This window comes from Tauraco erythrolophus, chromosome 3, assembly GCF_009769465.1.
Source record: "Tauraco erythrolophus isolate bTauEry1 chromosome 3, bTauEry1.pri, whole genome shotgun sequence".
Classification (NCBI taxonomy): Eukaryota; Metazoa; Chordata; class Aves; order Musophagiformes; family Musophagidae; genus Tauraco; species Tauraco erythrolophus.
Genome location: NC_141467.1, coordinates 79,277,186 through 79,298,850, shown reverse-complemented (window position 1 = coordinate 79,298,850; position 21,665 = coordinate 79,277,186). Strand labels below are relative to the sequence as shown.

Genomic DNA, 21,665 nt, shown 5'->3' with positions numbered 1-21,665 from the left:
AAGTGAGGTTATTTTTAAACAAGCCAATAAAACTCCTGGAGAAAAAAAAAAAACCAACAACCTTCTCACCAATGTTTTAAGAAATAATTTAGTGTCATTTTGGGGAATTACTTCCCAAAATATACAGGCTAACACATCCAAATGCTATATCACCCATCTAAAAATTCAGTATGCATTTGCTGAATTTGAAACTCAGAAACTGTTCTGAAAAGTATAAATCCCTGTGAAGAGTCACCCTAAGCTCCTCATCTCAAGATCCCAACCCGCAACGCAACTCCTGCAAGGAGAACCCCGCTGAATCCTGTGGGAAACTGCGCAGTCTTTGGGTCTGCCTGCACAGGTGAGGATGTGTGATCCGGGTTTCCGTCACCCACTGCAGGGTACAGTTATGACCTTGTCAAAGCTCCGCTTTGAACACAGCTGTTATTTTCAATAGCACCAACAATCTCTCAGATCCCAGCATCAGGCAAATACAGACAACACAGAACAGGTTTGTTTCTTCCTGAATCAGCACAATTGGTACAAGGCACTGCTTGGCATAGGAAGTCTTAAATAAGAGCAAAACAAGACAAATTCCAAGTTTTGTGACATTTAAGTTTGTAAGTCACATCACGTTGTAACTTACTATACACCATGGTTAGAAAAACAAGATGGTCTAAAGGATTAACCAAAACATCGCTGCTCCACGCATGCTTACAGTTTTCCTCCCCATATCCGACAAAAAACACATAACATATCAATATGAAGCATTAGGAAGTATGGGTTGTTAAATTAAGAAAGTACATTTTATTCTCCAATCTTCCACAAAAGTCTAACCTAGACACAACTCAAGTATAAGAAGTCAGGAAACACACTGATAACATTTGCAGCTGTCTATCCCTGCAGAAGAGTGAAAAAAACTACTGTCTAGAAAATTCATAGACTGAGGCACATTGCAGTTGAAGATATTCAGGCATATTTTATGGCTAGAACAGGATTTTTCTGAGGAACCTCACTACAGACTTCCCCAAGAGCAGCTCCATATGGTCTGAAACGCAAATTGCAACACATGGAAAAAACGTTTGGTCCTTAATCGCTACTGTCTTCATCATCGTCATCATCAGATACGTCATTTAGAGATGATTTAGGTGACTGGCTGTAGGAGTCTGATCTAGTGGACTGGCAAGCAGTCATCTCCCCCGTAGAAAGAAGATCATAGCAGAAGTCGCAAATTCTCACTGGCTTGGAGGACTGGCTGGGGAGGAGGAACCTCTTCTCAGAGCAAGGCCCGCACACGACAAAGCCGCACTTGCGACAGTGGTGGCGACGGTTGACGGGCGTAAATTTCGCTTTCTGACAGCGCATGCACACAGCGGCTTCCGAGTCTGGTACCCAGACAGCCGCGTGCTCATTGCTAGGAGTCTTCCCGCTTTTGGAAAGCAAATCGGAAACACACTTATTTATGTGGTTCATCCACTCAGACTTCTCTGTGGCGGTGGCAGCATAAACCGCGAAAGACTTTGTTGGTGTCTTGATAAGCCACCCGTTCCGTAAGTCTCCCTCATCCTGGATGGAATCAATCGTGACGTTTTCCAGCGGGATTATGTGCTGTTTGTTGTATTTCTTCTTCTGAATGACAATGTTACCGTAAACAAGAATGTCATTGAACAGGAAGAACTGCCTCGCTTTGGGTTTCTTCCTACACAGCTTTGTTAGTACTCCCTCTCCGATCAGAACGCGACCAGGAATAGTCAGGGGTTGACCAGCTGCTCCAAAGCAGTTTTCAACTATACTTATTCTTCTAGTATTTGCCTCGCTGTTTGCCAAGCGATCCACCATCTTTCAATGAGTATCCTAAAATTAGAAAAAAGAAGTTTGTTGTTAGAGCAGGACTGACTCAACAGCAGCCTTCCCCAAGGAAGGTACCAACCCCGCGTTTCTTAAAATATCCAACAGAACCTGCTGACTCAGAGGCACCGACTTGGGCTAGATTTAAACGAGTATTAACACCTAAGAATTTTTAGCAACTGATCAGTCTCTTTTTTCGAAAGCAAAAATGTTCCCCCCAGCTGACAGCTATCTTTGTCACACAGACAGCATCTACAGCACTGCTCAAGAGCCTCCCTCAACAGACTAGGAGGCTTCCTCTAGTAAGGTTACTACAGCCTGGTTTAATGCTTGTATTTCTCTGTATATCCTCCTGCACCAACTCTCTGGATGACAAGAGAAAGTATCATCCATCATTCCAGATCCTAATACTGACAGAAACATCAACTCAACTGAGCAGCAAATTCTAATACTGTCAGAAACATCAACTCAGCTGAGCAGCTTGCAGACCCATGTTACTGTTAACAGGACAAACAAAAATTACATCATTTACCTTCACATAGGAAACCACCATACCCAAGCTCAGTACTGCCCTTTTTTCAGTACGTAAACTTTTAATAGTGGGCCAAAACCATGAGTCTACATACTAGAAACATTTTGTACAGGTCACAGCTTGCAACCCCCACCGCCTGCTTTCATGGCAAGCTCTTGAGCTAGGAGCAGGGAGCAAGTCACGGTTGCTGGCTCACCGCCTGCTTGCTGCTGCCTCCTTTTTACAGGTCCCTCCCTCCTCGCCTACTCAAACCACATCTGCATCCATCATGATCAGGCAAGACACACAGGCCAACCAGCACAGAGGACAAGCCACACAGCTCGCAACTGTTCCCAAGAAAGATGAAGTGATCTGCACCGGCTGAAAGTTCAGGCAAGAAGGCTTTGTATTTCAGGAAGTGCTGACGAACTGAAGAGCACGCATGTTCCAATTACAGGTTAAAACCACCCGTCATCCTTCCCCAAGTAGCAAATTAGGTTTCCTCTTGTAAGGGTAAGATTCCTAAGACATCCAACAGGGAACTGAAAATAAGAAGTCACTACAGCGATTCATACTTTGGCAAACCACTCTTTAGCCTATCTTTTACTCTAGAGGTTCCTAGAAACAGAAGACAGCTCAGACAGCTGTCCTGTGCTTTGAACAGGCCTGAAGGAGAGCAGAGTAGCAAATGCTCCAGTGCCTAATGCCTGTGCTTCCCAGTGCAATCCCAGTCTGGGAAGTCCTCTACATTCACCTACCTTTTCTTTTAGATCTACACTGCCTGTTATTAATACAGCATCAGCCTACAACCGAGCTGAAACAAGGCTCAGACTTGATGCTGCTCAGACTCTCTTGCTCTGCCATAACCTGATCCAGTCAATTTTCTTCCTTTGAATCAAAGCTCAGATATTTCCTTATAAAACAGGGATAAAACTTCTTGACAGAAATTTGGTGACAGAGAAACCTCTCATCAAGCCCCATCTAAGTAAGTACACTACCTGTGATCACACAAATCCACATGTCCAATGTTATGTGTGATTAAAAAAATAACTTATAAGTTACTACTTTGAGAGTTTAATTAGTTTCACACTAAAATAGTTTGACAAGCGGGCTTGCTCAGATATAATTAAACTGACCTTTTTTTAAGCTCTGCATATTACATCATCTTGCATCGATGTATGACACTGAAAACAGAAGTATCTATTAAAGATATTACTCAGCACTACTATTGAATTTTCTTTACGTGCCTTATAGCACTAGTTACAATGTGAGAGTATGGCGTTAACCAGCGTTATGGTTACTAGAATTACAAAGCCACCAAATCTGAAACTATTATGATCCACAGAAGGTCAAGATAAAACAAACTGCCTTATAAAAAGGGTTCAAGAGATTTAATTGTGCTCCATCAACACACACAAGCAAGCACATCTATGCTATTTCCACCAGGTATCAGTCAAAGAAAGAAAAAAAAAAAAAAAAAAGGCTGCTGACCTCCATTACCCTGTCCAGCATCTCCCCATTTGATCAGTTAGAAAGTATTTTCTTAACAGTAAGCTTAAGTCATCTTTGCTGCAAAACAAACATTTCTTTTTGTTCTTCAAACAGAATAACCCTCACTACCATCTTTATTGTGCTGAGGACTGAAATGCTTGTCACTGATCTCTAGAGAAAAGACTGAGAGTGCAAGTGGAAGGGAAAAAAAAAAAAGGAAAAACATAACTGAACCAAAACACACTCACCATGACAAAAAAACAACCCTGTTATTTCTATCTCCTTCACCAGTCCTACTTTCCTGAAACATCACTCTGATCAAGGTTCTCAAAGCTTTGTCCATCATTCCCTTTAAGAGATGCCCATAAATGGATACTACTAAATCCCTAAATCCTTCTGCAACACCAAACTTAGCTGACATGGTTCTGCTATGCTTCCTTCTGTGGCAATATCAATTTATGCTATCTGCCCGTCCTCCCTGCTCCCTTGTGTCATTACAAAAGCTACACAGTGAATTAGATCAGGGATGATCAAGTTGAGAACAAACTGGAGAGTTTTAGGGCTCGGGTTGGCAGGATAGCTGCAGTGGAAGAAGACGATGGAGGGATGGGAAGGGAGGTGCTTAGACAGTGCCCTGCATAAAAAGTACTTTGCCTTAAATGGATCAGTAAACAGAAGTATGACAGTATTATTTTTTTTCTCCCAGAGAACTGCAGAAGACTCAAATTACATCAACACAATTTTTTTTTAATGCTACGACTATACAAGCATATCCAAAATATACCTTTCAATAGACACCTTATTTCTTTCAAGCATTCCAAACACCAAATACACATGAGGACACACAATACTCACCCTTTACATGTTTTACTCAGCATTAAGATGTAGTCACTTTTTTTTTTTTAAATATACACCTTCCAACTACCTACTACCATATGGCAAGGAGGCACAATACTGACACTTGTTAAGTTTTTCAGGTAAGTGATCGGCTTCACTTCTACTACAGCCTTGTCCAACGCAGAGGTGCCACTCCACAGAAATGTTACTGGCTTGACCCAACTATTATGTCTTTGTTTGCCAAGGAGAAAGTACTAAGGGGGGAATGCAAAAGATAAAGCAGAAACTTTTTGATGTGTATTTGCTGTAGTCCTATGCTCAAAAAAAATAAATTCAGATGCCTGACTGCCAAAGCCCAGGATTTGGAATTAAGGTTAACTGCCGTTAAACTGCCAAATAACCATTCCCATCTATCAACATACTAGCAATAAACAGCCTTTGCAAGTGCCAAACCTGAACCAACAGCCACTTCGGACTTAGAAAACAAGGAGTCAATCTGAAGACAGGGTCAGTCTAAAGTTATTTAGTAATCTCATGTTCACTGTGAAGCAGAGAAAGGAAATCAGAGTACAAAAGGGACAGACCAGAAGAATACACTTTCCTTCAAGTACAAATCAATATGCACTACTTCTAAACTTACCCTTTCATATGAATTATCTACAAATTACAGTAAGTTAAATGCTTTTACTAGTCCACAAGGGGAAATCCCCTGGAGAAAAAAGAAAAGAAAGCACACACAAAACAAACAAAATCAAACAAACCAACAACGACCCAACCACAATCATACTGATGAGTTTCAGTGAAGCAAGCTCTTGGTGTGAAGTTACAGCAACCTGTAGGAAGGATTCAGTGCTTCACAACTCCAACTCGGTGCTCTATGCACTCCCTGCCAACAAACAGCAAACTCAGCTCAAGGTCACCACAAAAGCTTTCAAAATACAAGTCACTGGGAGAAGAAAGCAGGGGGAGAAAAGGCTAAAAGGTTTTAATTAACTGTTCTCTAGGACAACCTAAGAGAAAACAACGCTAACCAAGATTGTTTAATAATCATCATGGCTTGAAACCAAGACACATGACTCCAGAACTTTTGCTGAAGACTGTATTTTCAGCTTGTTGTGAAAAATAATCACTTACTGAACTTAAAGCAAGAACCCAGGGCAAGTTAAGGACTATTAAGAAAGACAAGATAATAGCATCTCTTCTAGATTGAAAACTTTTGTCTATAATGTTCAATAAATTCTCACCAACCAGCCTCAATTAAGGTAGTAAAAGCCTCAGACTGCTGATGGATTACTCCACCTTTCCACAGCATGAATTGTATTTTCCCCACACTAACAGATCAGACTTTAAAATAAGCACTCTGACATTTTTCTCACAACTTTTCAGAGGACTAAAAATTAAAAATCCATCTAAAACCCTATGCATGCTAATGCTCATTTATCTTCACTAGCCTTTTCTGAGAAATGAAGGAAGTTCAGAAATGAGTAATGAGACACTACCTGGAAAGCATCATGATTACAAATAATAATGAAACATGGAAAAAATAGACCAGGAATACAAAAGAGAAGCCTGAAGAGCTGAAGTCAGGAGAAGAGATGCACCTCCTCTTCTCTTGAGCACACAGACAGACCAAGGAGATGTTAAATTGAAATATTGTCTGGACACACAAAGGAACTTTTAACCCCAAGATGTCACAGTCCAAAAGCTATGCAAGGTTATTAATTACCAGTCTTTTAAACTTACAGCAATCTTTTCTTAAAGCATATTCAGATATATTGTAAAAGATAACAGATCATACCCTGGGAACTGGGTGGCAATATCCTCCCCTCTGTCAGCTAAAGCTTTCTCCTGAAGTTTCTACTGTTGGCCACTACAAGAAGAAGATACTGGATACTGTCCTCAAGATACAGGATCTCAAGACCTGATCAAACAAAGCAATTCCTGAGTGACGGCAAATTACTGAAAACATGCCCCGGATCTTCCTCAAAGCAAGTAAGGAATAAAACCAGAACCATGGTTTTCAAAATGACAGGCTAGACAGCTCCACTTCGGGGCAGAGTAGGAGCATCTTATACATAGCCTCAGTTCATGGATGCTATGAAGTCAAAAACCTCAAACTTATTGTTCAGTCTTTTATCATGTTTGACTCCAGTTTCACACTTTTTGCATACAAACTCTCAAAGACCCCCCAGGTCCTTATGAAAGGAAGACTCCATTTGTCTATAAGGACCACCAGTCCATCACATCAAATTCATTTTCTGTGCCCAGACTGCAGTGTAGCACTCGCTGCTAATCAAAACATCACAAAAATAAATAGATCACCTTGTAAGAAAATTAGCTACATAAAGCTGCACCATGAGCAGGGTTTAGCAGCCTTTCCAAATAAATCGATCTCAACTCTCAAAATGCTGCGATACCTTCGGTTTGTCCTACTTCTCGCACATGCTCTCAGTAAGCCCATTTCACCATGAAGATGCTGGGCAAAGGCTTTCATCTCCATAGAGTAATATGCTATGTAAAGGTGACAAAACGTTTCACAACACAAAGCCCCAACTCCTTGACTACATGCAGAACTGTCTCTGACATTAAGTTATTTCTACTTCTACTCACAAGAAGCTTCTACAGAAATAACAATTCTGTTATCAAGGTATCAAGATCATCTTGCTCCCCTATTGCACTCCAGTTTTACATTTGTATCCGGTTGGTGAGAACAGTCACCTTCAAAGTAAGCAAATGTAGATGTTACTGAAACTTTTGAAGAAATAAAAAGTTACCCACTTACCTGAAACATAACCCATGTTCAGGAAGTTATGTATTTACTGCAGTTACTAACATTCCAGACTGCTGCAGCAGGAAAACAATTCTGTTAGGGTTGCTGTGCACTGACAAGCCACTTCCCACATAAATGTTTCTTTCTGCCACTGTATCCTGGTGACCAAACCCATGATCTCCCAGGACTCAATGCTTCTACAGGTCTTATTTAAAACAGCAGAGTGTTTATTTTATATGCTAGCTCTGCTTGATAGAGGCCAGCCTAAACTGCGCAGAATAGCTCTAGCTGAAGACAAGACATAAGGGGTCAACCAAAAAGCAACCAACCCTGACTGACACCGTTGCACCTAATTCGACACTGCCAGAAGAGTCTTCTACTACTGCATTAGCACTGCAGCAGCTGGCATGATCACACAGAGCAGAGTCACAGATAACACAAAGGTGCTGGAGGGGAGAAACGAGGTGAAAAAAAGCTACTATGACATAGTGATGCAGACTGCATACAGCTCAGCACAAAAACCATTTCCCCACCACAACCCAGGGCGTACTATCACCACTTTAGACTGCAGGAGAGACACAAAGGGTATGCAGGAGGGAGACACAACCTGAATTTCCAAGTTTCTTCAGCAACACTGCAGAATCAGCAGCACTCCATTACTTTCTGGCCTGGGCAAGATGAAGTCTTGTCTAGTACACAGTCCCTGCTAACAAGCATTAATTAAAAAGCATCTAGTATTTAGCATTATTTTTCTTCAACACTCCTTCAAGGGAGGAAAATGCTACTGGCCTTGCCATAATTGCCAGTTCATCTATCATCATCTTTATTGTTAACAGCCTAATTGCTAACTATTACATTTAACACATTGCATTTACACAAACCAGGCAGTCTAGATTTCTTAGAGCCATGGTATCAGGATCAAGGCATCTAATCCATTACCATGTACATTCCCAATTAAGGCGACAACTTTAAAGGAAAAAAGTATATTTATGCTGCTGGAAAAAGTACAAGAGTTCAAAACTAACCACACAGAGGCCCATCCAGTCCTAAAGCAGAAGCGGATCCTGGATGTTTCCAAGCCAGATTCAGTAACACAAGTGCAACAAAAAAAAAAAGTCACTAACCACAGTATCTGATCACACCATTAGAACAGATGAAATGAGATCTAAATATTGTTGCAGTGAAGCAAATGTAGAGAACAGAAGAGAGAAGACTCAGAAATGGAGGAATACAAGAGGAATAGACTAAAGAAAGAAAAGGTAGAAATAGCAGATCTAAATGAAAGCACATTATATATACCCTGCCACCTAATAAACTTCCAAGAAACTATCCAGTTGTTACACAGAGTCCCTGGTTCTCACACCTGCATTTGCACATACAGACAACATCGGCAACTATGTTCCACCATGTATATCCAAACTAACACATCTTCCTTCTTGCCTAAGGGTAATATATCTGTTTCATAATAAAAGTTTTGATTTAGAGTCACTTAATAAAGGCAAAAGTGAAAAGTTTTATGATGTCTGACTCCACAACTCGAAGGCTCTGAATAAAGGAGATTTCAAACAGAACTGAGTTTTGTTTTACTATACTTAATCACACAAGCTAAACATTTATGAAAGGTACAGAAGATCAATGAAACTTTTACAAGACAGAAACAAGTACATTGTAAACCTAAGACAGGCAAGGACTACCTGCGGACCAGATATCTAATGTGCATTAAACGACTGGTTTGTAAGATGACTCATCTTTTGAATCTACAGAGGAAAATATCATACTCTCTTTTTAAGGAGTTCATCAGGCAGAATCTATCATTTAGTACATAGTTACGTTTTGGGTTTTTTTTTGGTAATAGGTTTCAAATAATTGTTATACATATTATCACATCAGACTCATTCAGCTTTCCTCTTGCACTTTGCCTACGCAAGGAAGACAAGCTAATTTGACTTATAGTTGAACAAACACAAACAATTAAGTTACCCAGAACCATCACACATCCCTCTGATTTAAAGCTCTGTCTGAAACGGTAATATCACTACTTTTTGTGGGCAAACTTTCAGCTATGAAGCTATCTCAGTACTGTAATAGCGTACTCTAATCTCTATTAATACTAGATGTATTGCTCTTAAAAGCAACACTTGACTTCTTGTACCACTGCCAAGTAAAACACAGTGTAAATTTCTGAAGTGCAACCTGTTTAAGGAAACTTATCAACATCTAATGCTTTGAAAATTGCTGACTAAACACATGCACAGCAGATACGCTGTTTTCTCTTCTGACCTGTATCAGAAACTTAGAATAAATTTTAAATCTCACTTTGGCCTCACAAGTTCTACTTCCTACGCAGCCTACATACAGAAAAGGATGATACTGTCGTTTGTCCTCAATGTTTCACTGCGTCATCTGTGTTGGCAAAATTAAGCTTTCTATGCACTTAGATCCGATCAGCTGTAATCAGAATCCAGCACAAGTCAGCACTACCTGTCAAGGACCATAAAGGTAATAACAAGAGCTGGATTAAAGATGATCTAGAAACACCAGCAACAGGTATTTAATGAAACTTTATTTGTCATTCAGTATGTAAAACAAAATATTGAGGAAAGTGAACTTTTAAGTATCCATTAACCCATTTATGAATTCATTAATATTTCATTCTATATTTTACAGTTAAATACATTTGTAAGTTAACTGCAGGGAGGTTTAATAAAGTCAAAAAAGCAGAAAGATAGAACACCAGAACAGGATGGCGGCACTATCAAGGCTGCTTTGGACTACTCTGAGGAAGCAAAAATGCTTGTGATGTTTCCATCCAAACACTTTACAGAAAACACAGTGTAAGCATCAATCAGTACGACACTGGCAGGAAAGCGGAACAGAAGATACCGTGGACCTCTTCCAAGTCTCATTTCTATGATTCTCAGTGTAATGTTCTCTACATGAATGTGGGTTGTTTTTTTTCCTTCCCCAATGTGAAGACATGGCTTCCTGCATTGCACAAGCCTGTGGAGCAATGGCTGCAGTGTGGGGAAACAGAGATGAGCTAACTCACTCCCTTACTGGCATACCCAGTACGAACCAGCAGCCTTAACCTTTCATTTGTCTCAACCTGTTGGCTAATTGTCCTGGTTTCAACTGGGACAGAGTTAGTTTTTCTTTTTAGCAGCTAAAAGAGCTCTGTGGTTTGGATTTAGTACAGGATTCACTCTGAGAAGAATGTTGATAGTGCACTGATGTTTAGAGTTGGTACTGACACATCAAGGACCTTCCAGCTTCCCATGTTTTGCCAGTGTGCAGGAGCACAACAGGCTGGGGGACAACACAGTCAGGACAAAGGGCCCATGACTCCTCTTACAGTTTGAACTTAGATTTAGGATTGAGGGCCAATGAAGTATTCTATATCACGCAACGTCATGCCCAGTATACAGATGAGGGCCGACTGGGAAGTCTGTAAATCTCTTCTGAGGGCTCTCTTGGTCAATCAGAATTCTCTCTCTCTTGCTCTCCTTTCAGGCCTCTCACTTGTCCAGGATTGCGGTGTCAGGACTTAGCTGTTTTGGGATCATTTGCTGGGACAGGACAGGCGTTGGTCACCAGGTGGTGAGCAGTTACACTGTGCATCGCTTGTTTGTATATAATATCATATTTTCTATATATGTTTCATATATCATTATTAGTTTTAATTTTATATTATTATTAAACTGTTCTGATCTCAACCCCCAAGTCTCCTTTCCTTTTCCCTCTTATTTCTCTCCCATCCCCCGGGTTGGAGGAGGGTGAGCAAGCATCTGTGTGGCATTTAGCTGCCAGCTAGGTTGAAGTATGACAGTCCCATCCCCGCAAACCATCCCAAAACAGGTATGTCCCGACACCGCAATCCTGGACAAGCGAGAGGCCTGAAAAGAGCAAAAGAGAGAGAAATTCTGAGAGAGTCCGAGAGAGACCTCAGAAGAGAATTCCAAACTTCCTGCTCAACCCTCGTCTATATACTGGGCATGACATTGCATGACATGGAATACTCCATTGGCCAATTTAGCCCTCAATCCTAAATCTAAGTTCAAATCACACAGGGAGCTGTAGGCCCTTTGTCCCAGCCATGCTCCCCCCAAGCCTGTTGTGCTCCTGCACGCTGGCAAAACATGGGAAAGCCGAAGGGTCCTTGATGTCTCAGCACCAACTATAAGCATAAGTGCGCTATCAACATTCTTCTCGTAACAAATCCCATACTACATCCAGAACACAGAGCTCTTATAGCTGCTAAAAACTAACTTTGTCCCAGTCGAAACCAGCACTGTAATGTCCTGCAGCCACAGACTCACAGAAACCATGCTGGAAATACATTAACAGCAACCACGTTACTTCATACTGTGCGACCTGTGAAAATTCTGCCTTGCCAATATTTTAGAAATCTTTAGATTATTTTTCAGTCCAGCATTTATTCATGTCCAAATACATCATGCATTTGCCTAGTAGGATGTCATCATAAACCTGTAATTACCATAAAAACCCAGACAGATCTGTTTGGGGTTTGTTTTTAAACTGCTGCAAATGCCTTGTCCCACTAAAACTCTTCTTGAAGGTACAACGTAGAAATCTCCATTTAACTGCTTAATACTTTACCCTTTAGTAATTTGTTTAATACATTACAGTTAATTTTAGTATATTCTATTTTCCAACTTACAAGAAAGATTGTCATTTCACTTTAGTTGACTAGTTGTATAAAAACTGCTCATAGAATGTAAAAAATTCTAAATGAACAACAACAAAAACACACTTCATTATCGAACCTCATGGCAAGTACAATACTCTTCAAATTTGCAATAGCCATTATCCAGCTGAGCTAGAAATGCCTACAAAGGTCAATTCCATTTGGGGTAAGAAGACAATTTCTGGACAGATCTTTCAAGATGTATGACCTTATATTCCCCAATCCACTCAGAAGCTAGTCTGGGTACACAAAGCCATTTTTAGCAAAAGACTATCTGTTTTGTCAAGCAGCATATGTATCAGCACAGCAGGAGCAGAGCAGTGCTATTTTACTATCCAGGCTATGCTGCTGAACAGTTAGCACACTGCCTGAGCTGCTGTATGCAGGCAAAAACATCCAAGTTTTGTGCATTAGCTTCTCAAGGTTTGGTATTTAACACAAGAAACCTCAGACAGAGAACACCAATTTAACCTGCTTGTAAACAGAAAGACTAGCTCCCACATCCTGAATGAGTTGCTAAATAATGCTAAATAATCACAGAGGAGACCTGAGGAAAACAAAGGCATGCGGAAGCAGGCTGCCCCACCAGACAAGTTCGGCCAGTTTGCAGCCTACCCTGCATGAAGGGTGAGAGGAACCACCTTCGACCTAACACCACGTGCCATAATGCCAGCACCCCTGCTCCAAGCAAAACACATGCGGCATTCATTAAAGAAACAAAGAAATGTAGAATCGCTGAGTCCCAAAGCTGCTCCTACTACCTTCTCCTACTTGGCAGAAAAGACGAAAGATGGAAACCCAAACAGTACTAAAGGGTTCGTACCACAGGGAAGTACATGATCAGGAGAGCCTCAATCCACTCCTGGACCAACTGGAAGTGGTTGTATTTCCCTTCTGTCACCAGCTTCACTAAATAAGTCTCTGAATGCCTCTTAGGGGAGAAGAGACCTCACTGCAGAAGCCCAGGAGCAACATTCTTGTAAGAGATCCAGCTTTTTAATGAAATCAGCTGCTTATTACCACTGTCAGGCTTCTATTTATAGTAAACCATGGTAGCTGATACTGTTTTTGTCTCCTGGCATGAAAGAGACAGAGTTGCTGCTGGAATTAAATACGCAGTTCTCCATCCCTCACCTGGTAGTCAAAGGTTGGAGTAGCAAAGGGAGATATTTCCTAAATTCAGTTCATCTCTGTGTCCTCACTCAAAACGCAGTACTGCCAGCTGAACTGCTGCCATTTAGATGAGAAAATTCTTAACACCTTTCAATACGTGAAAGAGTCGGTAGCCAGCACATGCACGTGGAAACCAGGTAATGCCTAGAATTAAAGAAATTTAAAAAACCTCACCAAAACACAGTCACACAATCCTGAAGGCTTGAGTTCTGCAAACAGAGGTGAACAGGCAGGCCTGACCCACCACGAACAGTGTTTCCAATCTGACATCAAACTTATCTGTCAAAGCACAGAAAGCAAGAGCCAGGCAACTATGAGCATATCAAATACTTGCAGCTCTCAGCATACTGAAGTGGGTATAAGTAAAAAGGCTGAGGTTTTGTACGTTTACATATATTTTTTAACATATAAACTAGATATTAATAAACTATATAACATATGTGCCCTTTTAAATTAATCAACAAACAATTAACTTAAAAAAAGCCCAATATTCGGATCAAATCTTTGCTGTCATGGGAAAGTACCCTAGTATTTTGAGTTTCCATTTGCATGTATTTAGGAGCACTAGTAGCTGTTAGCTTAGCCTCTGGTGCTAGCAAACCGCATCTTTCATCTTAACCAAAACACTGGTAACATACACCAGAATAGTTTCAAAACCAGTTTCCACAGATCTTGAGCCCAAAAAAGGTCAAGTTCCTTCCAAAGGTCTCTGCAGCTCTGAGTAGCCGAAAGCCAACAGAAGAACAGCAGACAGACCAACACGTTGGAGAAGAGTCAAGGGCAGAGAACAGGAGCCCCGGATTCTGCTCCAGCTCAAGAAGCTCCAGCAGACACAAACCCTGCGTGCTGGGGGCTGGTGCTTAAAGCATCCCTCAACCAGGCTGCAACGCCAAACACTGGAATACGTTTTTCTGTTTACAATTCAGTGCTTCCCTGCTCCAACTGTTTAGCTGTTTGAAGAGTCTCTCCTAACAAATGTTATTTTCCAGTTTGGCAGCCATGACTTACTCCTCCCTTCCAGGCTGCCTGGACAGGCGCCGGGTGTGCCCTTCCCATCCGATACGCTGCCTGCGAAGGAATGGCTTAACTGATGACAGTCCACTTTGGCAGCACTGGGACACCCACCTGGGCTAGCAAATAACTTGACATGTACAAATATGACCACGCTTAACATTAAATGGACACTGGGTAAGGGACATTGAAAATTAATCAAAAGGATCTGACCAATTTCAGAGCAAGCCAGGTCCTGCCTTAAGTTTTGCTAGCCCAGCAAAACGAAGAGAATCCACAGCATCAACAAATCTTTTAAATCTTGAAGTAGACAGACCTAAATTCTTTCAGGGAGGGGCCACAGCATCATTAGTATAGAAAAAAACAGATCCAGATACAGCTGTTCTACAAGAAGTCTTGCCAAATTCATCTTACAAGCAGTTCTCCAAAACCAGATGGGTTGTGTGGTTTGTTGTTGTTACGGATTATTGTATTTAGAGCACACATTGAGGCAACTTGCTAATGGCTAGCTAAGGGCTAGCTCTCAGTCAATGTGAAAAAGAAGACTTGGTCTTCAGTGACTGAAATAAATAGTATTTGGCAGCATGCTGCTCACAACATCTTTAACCTACAAGTAGGGAACATTTACAGAAGGATTTCCAATGTGTATCTCTTATATGCAAGTATACACTAAAAATAGCACCTCCTAGATTTCAGAGTACCTGCATGTTTCAGCATGAGAGCTACCAGAATATCTACATGTTCAAATCAGCTTCTCAAGTTCACAGAATTTTCTTTTCCCCACCTGACTGTTCACTCCTTTCCGCTCCCCACTCTTTGTTCACTTTGTTCAGTCTTTTTACTATGCACAGGTACTTAAAACAGCCACTGTTTAAAAAAAAAAAGTTTTCTGTTTTAAGTTTTCTTTAGTTTACTTTTATTACCATTATGAGAGAAGTTATGGAATTTTACTAACAGTCTAACAAGGACTAGACTATAGGTAATTGATTATAGCACGATCAAGCTACAGAGAGGGTTATCTAGTAGTCAAAGCTAGACAAGAACCATCAACTTCCTACAAATAACTGCCACACAAAAGGAGTGTTTTAAAATGGAGCAAAGTTTTCCCATGCAGACTCACAATTTACGACCACAGAGGCATAACCACATCATCACTATTTCATTTTTATTTTATCAGTATTATTTTCACTTGCATGTGTCCTTTAAATTCAGATCTCCTGTTACAGGAAGAGAAGCCACATGATAAAGAGGTTTCTTTCACCAGCTCAGCAATTCCAAGCGTTTCCACAAAAGTAAACAAGACACAAGCCAAGTAACAACGCTCAACCTCCTTCTCTGATCAGGTAGAACGATGTCAACTTTCTGCTGCTCTTGACCTCAGTAAGTTAAGATTTAGGAGGTGACCCTAATACTATATTATACTGTAGAAATAATTCCAGGAGACCAAGCAGCTGGCCGTTACCTAACAGGGTCAGACGAAGCACTGCTGAAGCACATTTTCAATATTACAGTAGGAAAACCAGAATATTCAGACGTATTTAAGGTCCTTCAAATTCTTAACTCCTTAAAAAAGGAAACAAACAAAAAAGCCAAACAACTTCTATCACTAGTTCACCAGCAAGAACAGACTAAGGGCAAGTACGGCTGGCTTCAGGGAATCTTTTTCCTACCATTTAAACTTCTTTCAGGAAGTTGCTCAAATTGGTACCAAAAACCAGCTCAAGCCCCAGTAACCATGCGCACAGCAGGACTGTCATCAGGCTGCAAACCACCAGTCCAGCAGAAACCAGGGGCTCACAGGCAGCCAAATCACAGCTTGGGGCTTGGAAACAAACCACATGTTGCGATTTTCAGGAAGCTTGACAACACTGAAGTGCTGCAATCGTGGACCTGTCACTGTTGCCCCCCAGCAATATTTAAAATGTATTTATCCAGCAAGACTTAAAATACATAAGCCAAGCATTGAATTGCCCTTTCTTGAGCAAGGGACATAAGCCCTTTTTTATACTGAATGCTGTTATCTGGTGACATATGGGTGGACAGTGAAGGTCTAGAAAACCTACATCTGACTGCTACCAACAAAAGCCAAAAGGAAAGTTTTAACAATGATACTGTAAATAGAATTTGTTGGCCTTCAACGTAACCAGCTTTTCAGCCATAACCTGTGTGTTAAAAGGGCAGACCACTTGCCTCCACGCTGCTAACCGAGATCAGAATCGGGGGCAGGGGAGGAACGACACAAATCACTGTCACACACAGCTTTCACAACAGAAGTACATAAAAAATAAAAAAATCAGTCGCAGAAGTTTTACGTTACCAAGTACTGACAGCTAAGCCAGGAGAAATTTAAAGCAGAAGGAGAATGGTAAAAAAACAGGGAGTCACTTCCTGAAAGAAGGCTGTAATCGCAGCAGCTTACTGTAGGTGGCCTTCCTGGGAAACGCACTCCCTGGCGTTTTTCCCTTTTACTGCTTGTCAAACATGCTGATGCATTTTAAAGTTATATGGAAAGCACTCGGAGTACAGACATTAGAGCTCTCAGCACAACCCAGTCCTCTGAGTGCAATAAACAGCGTCCAGAATACCGCAGGGGCTCGTGGTCCACGTGATTCTCATCCAACAGGCCATTTTCCTTTGCTTTTAGGCCCTTACTGCTGCAGCAAAGACGACACAACCCCGAGGAAACTTTGAAAACTGCACAAAGGCTTGCACCGAAGTTAACCTGCACAGCTCACTGTTCCCAGAAAGATGCTATCTGACAACCTGAATGGCGTGTGCTGTACACTCTTTAATATTAATTTGCATTAAGAAATCATGCATATGCTTTAGAAATGCAAATGCTGTAACTTTTTCTTTTGCAGAAGGCATACTAAATACTTAAAAGTGAAACAGTTACCTCTAGATGATATGTTTGAGGAACAAGAGGTATCCAGTGGAAGCTAAAGCTGCTGACAGAAAGATCAGATACACCACTACCTGACAACCCTCCTGCACCTGTTCGAATCAGTACAAGAGATTGCCTTTCAGCACAGTAACTCACCGCTTGCGCGTCATCTCATTACATTCAGGAATGGGCGGGGGGATGGAGAGAGAACATTCCTGTATCCGAAATCCTTAACTTTCAACTGTTTTTTCTTCTTTTACATTTATACAAAATGTCAAAATCCTGCTATATTACATAGAGTATATGCTTAACACTGTTTTACTGTAAAACATAAAAATGCAAAGAAAAAAAAAAGAAAGCCACTTTCTTCAGAATAATTTTTCAAATTCTTATTTATGATTGCTAGTAGGTTAAAAAAAAGCATCACTATGCTCAAGGCGGTAGCACTTTTAACTATTTGCATAACTTTAGAAATCCAAAATAAACATATAAGTGTATTTTTGACTATATAGTACTAAAGCATCAGGCTGAAAAACATGAAGTACTTGCCTGTTCAATAGCACTTATGCACAATAATATTTATTCTCATAAAAGGAGAATCTTTGTCCTACAACTCTTAGTCAAGCCACTTCACATACGAGCGGACTCATTTATTTCAACAGAACTACTTGTGTGGCTCAGAATTTGCAGGACTTTACTTGCCAACACAGTTGTCATCACATGTTATAGCTTATGACAATGCTAAAATAATCTTAAGTATGGTATAAACATGTTCTACCACACCTGTCTACACAGTAGCTTTTCACCCCTCTCAACTATAGAAACAAGTCCTCCACTAAATCATGAAAACAAAAGTTACTCTACAACAGCCAACTTTGCATTTGCTGCATAGGGAGAAAGCTTTAAATACGTGGTTCTGTTTCAAAAGCCTATTTTGCACATTATTTATTCTCTTTCAGAACAATCTCAATTATCACACCTCTGTCAAATTACTCAGTCCTTGAAAGTAGCAAAATATGCACATATAAGCAACATCTATCATTAAAAATATCACAAAAATTAAACGGAAAAGTAAGCTTGACTATAAATAGAGCTTGGAATAAGTCAAATATACCTTTAGAACTTGAAGCAGCACAGAACAAGATTTGATTTCTTAATACAAAAATCAAGAAGTTAACTAAGTTTCTCACCTACCAACATCTAAGAAAGTTATCCATCATCAACACTGGGGTTTCCTTATTTGACATTGCTCACTAACAAATGGCCTTTAAGAACAAAAACTTGCATATCATTTGTTTGCTAACATTCTAGCTAACAGACACTTTTTCAGAAAGTTATATCTGTTAGTATGAAAAACCTCAATTCTCCCTCATCTACATGCCACGCTTCGACCCTAAGCTTTCACTTTAACACCCCTCGCCCTCTTTGGTGAAGACAAGTCACCAAAAATGCTGCAAGAGTAACAAAGCCAGTGTTTGTACCCTGCCTGCTGACAGCACCCTGGCATGGCTCTCAGCAAGGTTAAACGAGACATGCCAAGCCCCGTCACACCATGCCTCACCTGAAACTGCAGTGCCATCTCTCTTTACTGCGCTGAGTCGGGAGAGACGAAACCTGAAAGTTGCAATGCTGTTTGACTATAATAACCATTTTATTGATAATAACTTTTGTAAAATAATGGGCTTCAGGATGTTACAGTAGATCTTCTGTTCATCCAGGAACATATGTAATGCTAGAGTTACATCTCAGCCCACAATTTAAGGGAAACAGAATGCAGCTCTTGCTAAATAACAATTGCATCACTGCATCTAATGAAAACTTCTAGGTGAAAAGACGCTACTTCGTTCTTTTTATTTGATGGGACAGAGGAAACTGATCCAGCTTCTCCAGCTCCAGATTTCTACTCACTGGTTTTCATTTAGCATTTCAGGGACTGACTCTGTGTGAGTTTCTGTGCAGGGTAAAACTCCTAGACACTCCAAAAGGCACACGGCCGATTTGCCTTCAGAAGCAATTTGGGACTCAGGCTCACGAACCTTCACTTTGACCACCGTTTTTCAGTGTAAGTAGTGCAGCCCTTATACAACTGGGAAAATGATTTAACAAACTGAGCTGATATACATGACATTTAACTAGATAAGGATTCTTATTTGTCACTTGGTTAGTCAACAGTATTTCGATTATACAGTTTAACAGCAAAAACATTGCCTTCTGAGCTAGAGAGCCGATTCTTTTCCATATGTTGATGAGTGTATACAAAGCAAATCACCTGCAGCATTTCAGCACTGATTACATTGCCATCTTTAAATACCTCCCTTCTTTCAGATAGCCATCCCCAAAATAATCCAATACATAAGTCTTAGAACTTCAAAGGTAAGTGTTTAAGTTCTCTTTATTTCAGGACAATAAAAGGAATTAGCAATCTCCGTTCAAAAAACTGATTCCAGTGTCATGGGTTTGATTTTAGACTCACTTTGCCTGCTGTATTAACCTTTCTGAACTTAAGCTGTTAGGCACATCCCAGCCTCAGATGTGGTGTTTGTTAAATAAGCATCATAGAATCATAGAATGGTTAGAGTTGGAAGGGACCTCAAAGATCATCTATTTCCAACCCCCCTGCCATGGGCAGGGACACCACACCCTCCACTACACCAGGTTGCCCAAAGCCTCATCCAGTCTGGCCTTTAACACTTCCAGCGATGGGGCAGCCACAACTTCTCTGGGCAACCTGTTCCAGTGCCTCACCACCTTCAATGTAAAAAAAAGGTCTTCCTTACATCTAATCTAAATCTACCCTCTTTCAGTTTAAAGCCATTGCCCCATGTCCTATCACTACACACCCTTGGAAAAAGTCCCTCTCCAGCTTTCCTGTAGGCCCCCTTTAAGCACTGAAAGGCTGCTATAAGATCACCCCACAGCCTTCTCTTCTCCAGGCTGAACAGCCCCAACTCTCTCAGCCTGTCCTCATAGCAGAGGTGTTCCAGCCCTCAGATCACCAATCAACCCCTACAGCGACTACTTAGCACATCAGGACAGCCTGAGTCGGAACTTAATGATGCTTCTGGAACCACTCTCATCAATCCTACCAAAATATAGGCAAAGGAATCCTCTTAAGTCTTTGGTTACAGATGTAACAGGTCACTTTGGTTATCAACAACTATCGCACTGATGCTTCACGTCAAGACTCGAGCTACAGCCGCCTCTCTCAGCGGCGACGAAGCCGCTGCCAAGACGCGCTGCCCAGCAGCGTCACTCACCGCTTTCTCGCCGCGATGAGCAGTTTTGCCACTTGCAAATACCGGTGTCTACGCACACAGTATTTCAAATAAGGCGAGAGGAAAAACATGTGGCTGTTTCCAAACCCGCTTCCAGACAACAGCTTCTGTGCCACATACATCTCAAGCAGACTAATCACGTTCCTCTTCAAAACACGCGAACTGCACAGAAAACATAGCACCTCATGCTCGCAGCCGCACCACTCGCGGTTCCGCTGCTTTTTTTTTTTTTTTCTTTTTTTTCCTTACCACAGCATCAAGACTTTTCAGGCGACTCGCTCCGACAACGAGTTTAAAACGGCGGCCAAGGCGCTTCCCCGCGGAGGGCGAAGGCTCCGGCGGCGGCGGGCTGCCCCGCAGGGCCCGCCGGGGGAGGAAGCGCCCTCCGCCCCGTCCCGTCCCATCCCGTCCCGCCGCTCGTCACGAGTCGAGGAGTTTCGAGCCCTTATGTAACACCGCGGGGCCGCCGCCGTGGTTGTTTCCCCCCCACCTCCTGAAGGCGACCTCGGTCCCGAGGCCCCGCAACTCCCTCAGCGCCCCGGGACGAGCCAACGCCCGCCGCCTCTTTCCTCCCCAAGCCTTTCCCGCCCCACCGCCTCCCTCCCGGCGGGAAGCGGCAGTGCCCCGCGGACGGCCGCGGGCGCCCCAGCCCCACGGCGGGACAGTCCCGCACGGCGGCCGCCAGCGAAGACCGGCGCCGCCTCCCGCCGGGGGAGCTCCTTCCCCGCCAGGCAGCCCCCGTCTCCCAACATGGCCGCGGAGAAGCGGCCGGAGCCCCGGCAGGGAAGGGCTCTGCGAGGAAAGTTTCCTTCTCCCTCCGCCACCAGCCGGCCCCGGCGGCCAGACCCACACCACCTAGGACGCGACCGGGCCCGTGCTGCTCACCCGGTGCGCTCCGCTCCGGCTGCTGCCGCCAGCCCCGCCGCCCGCTCCCCGCACCGCCACGGTCATACACCCCGCCGCCGGGGGACGGGCTCCGGGACACCGCCCGCGCGGGGCGGGGCCGCCGCCATCTTGGGAGGAGCCGGGCGGCGGGAAGGGCTGAGGCGCCGCCGTCCCCTTCGCGGAGGACGGTCAGGCCGCGGGGATCCACCCTGCGTGCGGAGAGTGGGAGAGGACCCGGCGCTTCCTAACCCACGAGTAGCACCTCATGGAAGAGGGATTCTCAGGACGTGAGGGTT

The 21,665-nt window shown here is 42.4% G+C and overlaps 1 protein-coding gene across 1 annotated transcript; it reads right to left on the bottom strand.

The window, feature by feature from the left end:
• Positions 1–213: 213 nt before the first annotated feature.
• On the bottom strand, positions 214–20,762 carry PLEKHF2 (pleckstrin homology and FYVE domain containing 2). The gene is made up of 2 exons (XM_086609471.1): positions 20,734–20,762; positions 214–1,833 (listed from the first exon to the last, which is right to left on the bottom strand). Exon 2 carries the CDS (start codon positions 1,816–1,818, stop codon positions 1,069–1,071), a length of 750 nt encoding a protein of 249 aa, XP_086465597.1. The 5' UTR covers positions 1,819–1,833; positions 20,734–20,762; the 3' UTR covers positions 214–1,068.
• Positions 20,763–21,665: the final 903 nt, after the last annotated feature.

Excerpts from the sequence above, each read along its gene's own strand:
- PLEKHF2 (XM_086609471.1), bottom strand. The coding sequence starts at position 1,818 with ATGGTGGATCGCTTGGCAAACAGCGAGGCAAATACTAGAAGAATAAGT.